Source organism: Leucoraja erinacea, chromosome 4, assembly GCF_028641065.1.
Source record: "Leucoraja erinacea ecotype New England chromosome 4, Leri_hhj_1, whole genome shotgun sequence".
In the NCBI taxonomy this organism is placed as follows: domain Eukaryota; kingdom Metazoa; phylum Chordata; class Chondrichthyes; order Rajiformes; family Rajidae; genus Leucoraja; species Leucoraja erinaceus.
In genome coordinates, this window is record NC_073380.1 from 7,298,378 (window position 1) to 7,304,377 (window position 6,000).

Here is a 6,000-nt window from a genome sequence, read left to right on the forward strand (position 1 = left end):
TATCTTTCCCTCTTAACCCCATTCTCCTGCCTTCTCCTCATAACCCCTGACACGTACCTGTCTAATTGCTTCTTAAGCCTTGCGATCGTCCCTGCCTCATCCACCTCCTGTAAATTCTAACAAAATGGACTCATGCAGTGACACCACGGAGAAGGAGTAACACCATTTTAGTCCTGGTTCATCCTGAAACCTTCAGTTTTTCTTCAAGCGAATCTGGCCGGATGTATTATTTTTCAGGACATATCTAAAATTCCTAACATTGAAGGGGTTACTATAATTGGATCTTTCTGTGTTCATTGTTTTACCATGAATTTGCATTTAATCTGACAGAAACTGATATGCTGGCAATTAATTCAAGTATTCACTCATTTATACACTGCAATCATCAGCGTATTTCCAGAGTATGTGTGCACCAGTCTATGTCTGCAACAGATGGGTTCCCTTACAGAATTAGTCCACACTTGCACGTGTTTAAATACCTGTGAACCGAGGTTTTGGGTTAGTCAACTGATTAAATAACTGTAAAATAATTATTTAACATTCTTCTGTTACGATTGACTCGTTGAATATTTAAAAAAAAGCCCTCAAACTTACTTGGATTCATAGAGCGATCCACAGCGGCTAACTTTCCTACACTGGCCAACATGTTCCAGCTACACTGGTCCCACCTACCTGTGCTTGGTCCATACCCCTCCAAACCTGTTTCTAGGCCAATATAAGTCACAGGAATTTGTTGCCAATTTTGGACTTTGTTTCGCCCACATTTGGAGTATTACATGCAGTTCTGGTCGTCCGATTACAGGGAGGACATGATGGCTTTAGAGTTGTTTACCAAGATGCTACCTGGATTAGAGGGTCCTAGCAATAAAGACAGGTTGGACAAAAGACACAAATTGCTCGAGTAACTCAGCGGGTCAGGCAGCATTGAGTCATGGAATGATACAGTGTGGAAACAGGCCCTTCAGCCCAATTTGCCCACACCAGCCAACATGTCCCAGCGACACTAGTCCCACCTGCCTGTGCTTGGTCCATATCCCCCCAAACTTGTCCTATCCATGTATCTGTCTAACTGTTTATTAAACATTGGTATATTCCTAGCCTCGACTACCTCCTCTGGCAGCTTGTTCCATACCCCCACCACCATTTGTGTAAAAAAGTGACCGCTCAGATTCATATTAAATCTTTTCCCCATCACCTTGAACCTATGTCCTCTGGTCCACGAGTCCCCTACTCTGGGCAAGAGACTCTGTGCATCCACCCTATCTATTCCTCTCATGATTTTGTACACCTCTATAAGATTACCCCTCATCCTCCTGCGCTACAAGGTATAGAGACCCAGCCTACTCAACCTCTGCCGATAATTCACACCCTGTAATCCTGGCAACATCCTGGTAAATCTTTTCTGAACCCTTTCAAGCTTGACAATACCTTTCCTATAACATGGTGCCCAGAACTGAACACAATATTCCAAATGCGGCTTCACCAATATCTTATGCCCCTGTCCCACTTAGGAGATTTTTTAGGTGACGACACTAGGCGACTAGGCTGTCACCACATGGTCTCCCGGGTGTCACCTGTAAGGTCGCGAGTAGTCTCCTCAGTCGCCCAAAGAATCGTAGCGTTTTTCTCGTTGCCGCTGGATTTTGAAATGTTCAAAACGTTTTGGCAACAGTTGGCTTGTCGTAGGTTGTCGCCAGGATGATGTAGTTTGTCGCCAGTGCTGACTTCAGTTAATTCGATTGGCGACTACCTACGTCAACCGGTGACGGGTACCGGCGACTGAATTGTCTTCAGTTGTCACCGACAGGGTCGCACCTTGTCGTAGCTTGTCGCGGGTGGACATAGGTTGTCGTAGGTGTGGTCGTAGGTGGACGTCCTAATGAGTCGCCGGTTGTCGGTAGCTTGACATTGACTAGGTGGGAGGTTGTTGCATACATTGTCATACACGTGGTCGTAGGGGGGTTCCAGTCGCTGTTTTTTCCGCGACCTGCTACGACTATGACAGTAAAATCGCCTATGTGGGACAGGCACATTATACAACTGCAACATGACCTCCCAGACCTCCCAACGTGTTAGGAAATTAAACTCTTATTTGGCTTTACCTTGCACTAAGCGTTATTCCCTTATCATGAAAATGGCTCGATTGTATTTATGCATTGTCTTTCTGCTGACTGGATAGCACGCAACAAAAGCTTTTCACTGTACCTGGGTGTACGTGACAATAAACTAATATAAAACCATTTGGTTTTAATATTATTTGGAGCAGAGGCAATGTTCTCTCTCCCAGAATGAACCACGAAACATTGCTGAAAATTGAAGTGTCCATTATTGTAAGAAAGCATTGAAAGCAACCAAAATCTAGTGGACATGCAATTTAGTTTGTTGTCTAACACTTTATTCTCAAATGGCAGTTTTGCATTGTGGTTTAGTTTATTTTACCGAGGTACTGTGAAAAGCTTTTTGTTGTGTGCTAACCAGTTAGCGGAAATATTACATGATTACATTTGAGCTGTCCACAGTGTATAGATACAGGATAAAGGGAATGACATTTAGACCAGTAATGTCCGATTGAAGATGGTATGGGAATGAGGAAGGGAATGAGTAAGGGGGGTTTGTTAGGGGTCACCTAGATTGTTTCCTCTGGAGTGTCAGAGGCTGAGGGGAGACCTGATAGAACTATATAAAATGATGAGAGGCATAGATAGGGTATACAGCCAGAACCTTAACCCATGCTGGAAATGTGAAAGATTAGAGGGCATAACTTTAAGGTGAGAGTGGAAAGGTTTAAAGAAGATGTACCAGGCAAGAAGATGAGGAGAAATGTCTTTAGTCAGAGGGCGGTGAATCTGTGGAGGCCAAGTCAAAGCATATTTTTACGGCACAGTCTGACAGATTCTTGATTAGTAGGGGTATCAAGGTTTATGGGGAGAAGGCAAGAGAATGGAGTTGAGATGGAAAGGTATATCAGCCATGATTGAATGGTGGAGTAGACTTGATGGGCCGAATGGCCTAATTTTGCTCCTACGACTTAGAAACTTATGAAGGTTTATTTAACGCAGAAGGTGGTGGATGCCTGGAACACGCTGCTGGGGTGGGTGGTGGAGGCAGATGGAGGCAGATACGACAGAGGCATTTAAGAGGCTTTCAGATAGCCGCATGCTAATGGTGGGATATGGATCACGTACATGCATTGTGTTCAGCACAGACATTGTGGGCCGAAGGGCCTGTTTCTGTGCTGTACTGTTCTATGTTCTGTCTCTACATGTCAGAAGCTGAAATTTTAACCGAGATATGCACTACTTAAAAGAGATCATCTACCAAGATGCAGTTGAACAGATTAGTCTCAACTTCATGGCTTCACGTAATTTTTTCCTGGTTTACATTTGTTAGGTTGTCAGCTAGGTTGAAACATTTGTTACATTGTCAGCTTTTAGGGTTAGTCTTGTTTAGAGGTAAAGTGCTGAAACAGGCCCTTCAGTCCACCAAGTCTGCACTGACCAGCGATCCCCGTACACCAACACTATCCTACACACACTAGGGTCGATTTACATTCATACCAAGCCATTTAGATTACAAACCTGTACGTCTTTGGAGTGTGGGAGGAAACCGAAGATCTCAGAGAAAACCCACACGGTTCATGGTGAGAACGTGCGAACTCCGTACAGACAGCACCCGTAGTCAGGATCAAACTGGGTCTCAGGCAGCAACTCTAACGCTGCGCCACCGTGCCGCCCCTGACCCGATATCCATTGACTCGATGTTGAGTCACCATCGACTTCTGATGTTGTATTAATTTTGCTTTGTTTTTTTTTCTCCTCCACAGAGTTGTTGGAACTGCGGACGTAAGGCGAGCGAGACTTGCAGTGGCTGCAACACGGCGCGATACTGCGGCTCATTCTGCCAGCATAAGGACTGGGAAAAGCACCACCACGTGTGCGGACAAACCCTTCAGGCCCAGCAACAGGGCGAGGTGGCCACGGGCGGTTCCTCGGCAACGCCCAGCAGTGGTGCAGGAAGTCCAGTCGACACACCACCAGCAACTACTTCCAGGTCAACCACCCCCGGCCACTCCATCCACAATAGAAACGACCCCACGCTAAAGATTTTCCTCAAAAAAAAAAACTTTTTTTTCAAAAAAAATGGCTCAAGTCACACAAAGATGAAAAGGGAAAATAAAACAAAAAACAAGACTCTTCACTATCCAAGGAGAAACTAATCTGGAGTAGTAGTGAGTTTCGAAGGCCATAAAACGGGTCACACTTACTTACTATGAAAAAACAAAGATATTATTTGTTCATCTTTTTTTTCTTGTTTGTAATCTGCGGAGAAGGCAGAGAGCATCACAAAAGTAGATTTGACCTCTTCCCTCGTTATTTTTCCAGTAGCTGGGATTAAAACTAGGTAACCTCATAAACAGATGCTTTATCAGACAACAGACCAAGGGATTGCTAATTAATGTACAAAGCGAAATGCAAATATTAAAGGGCACGCTGTTCTTTCCTGCAATGATGAAAAATAGGTCTCTCGCAAAAACCCTCAAGGGCACAGGCTACGTTGGCTGCGGCAGAGACATTTTAACAAGAAGATGAATGGTGTCCATGGGCTGTGGATTGAACTCTGAAGACCTGTGACAGAATGCACAGCTGTGTGGCAGATTGGAAGCAAGCACAGATGTTCATGCGTCCCTCCAGAAGAACAATATCCAGGTCAACCAAGTGAAGAATTGAATCTGTGGTTTGTTTTTTTTTTTTTTGCTGTGGGATATATGAATACAACAACAAAGCAAATGCTATAATAAGAGGCTTTCAATCCTAACGAGAAACAGCCTGCGTTGGATTAACTTTTTTTTTTTTCCGGCAGACTCTTGTCTACCAACTGCCCTCAACAGAGCATTTCTACACTATTACAAGGTTCCACATAGTCAGACAATCAGGTCTGTTCCTGCTCATTTTTTTGATAATGAAAATGGTGGCTACAACACTGGCCCATTCCGTGTTCCCATCCATCTGTTCAGATTTGAAGTAGTTCTCTTGGTGTTAAAACACTTCTGTCCTGTGAGATTCACTATGATGTTCTTGTAAATGTGTTGGAAAAATGTGAAGACCCATTGTAGCTAACCATACCCCCACACGTAGGCGATTATTCCTAGTTGGTGATAGACCTGTATCTTTCTATGCTGCCTTTATATCTGTATGTATTAGTGATATTTCTCTGGTAGTTCACACAATGGGATTATTTCGTTGTCCTCAAAAGAAAAAGGTTAAAAAAAAAAGCTATCTATCTGAGCTGCTATTTCACTCTGTTTAAGAATTATAAGACTTAGCATGCGTCACGGAATGCTACCATTTTGGTGTATTGTAAGAGGGATGTACGTAAATGTACTTTGGACTGTCATAAATGACTCCCTAAGGCATGCTTGTTTGGGCAAACTCCCAATATGCTAGAGCCATTTTGCAGAGTTAGCTATAGATTAGAGTAGCTGTCATATCCATTTCTTTGATAAACCGGCCATTTTTCCGACGGGTGGCATTTTATATGACGAGATCACACAAGAGGACAGTGCATGCATATCACTGCGAAGTCATTAAGTATTGCTGATTTAAAAATAAAAATAAAAACTTTTATCTCGAGAAGTAAAAAAAAAAATAATAATAGACTCCAAAATGCTGAGGTGTAGATTGACAGCTTTAACACTGCTGAATGCCAGATATTAAACAGTATTAATAAAAAAAAACAAAGGGAAGTCAGCCAAAGTCAACCCAGATGGACCAAAATCAGAAACAAAAAGCACCAGTAATTGTTTCAAAGCAGTCAGCAGGTTAAACTATTTCAGCAACTTTCAGTCAATTCATTGTATAATCCAAAAAAACAGATGTCATACTCGTATATATCGGATGCTGTGATGTATGTGAAAACAGCACTGTTTTATTAACACTAGTGTGTGAAAGGACTAGTGCATCACATTACTGATCTACTTACATTTATTTCAGGGCACCCTGT

At 42.9% G+C, this 6,000-nt stretch overlaps 1 protein-coding gene across 1 annotated transcript in view; it reads left to right on the plus strand.

The window, feature by feature from the left end:
• The window catches only part of runx1t1 (RUNX1 partner transcriptional co-repressor 1), a 93,836-nt gene extending 88,135 nt beyond the window's left edge, over window positions 1-5,701 (plus strand). The window contains 2 exon segments of the mRNA XM_055633602.1: window positions 3,824-4,066; window positions 4,068-5,701. Of these exon segments, the coding sequence (XP_055489577.1) occupies window positions 3,824-4,066; window positions 4,068-4,100 (276 nt within the window). The 3' untranslated portion in view covers window positions 4,101-5,701.
• Window positions 5,702-6,000: the final 299 nt, after the last annotated feature.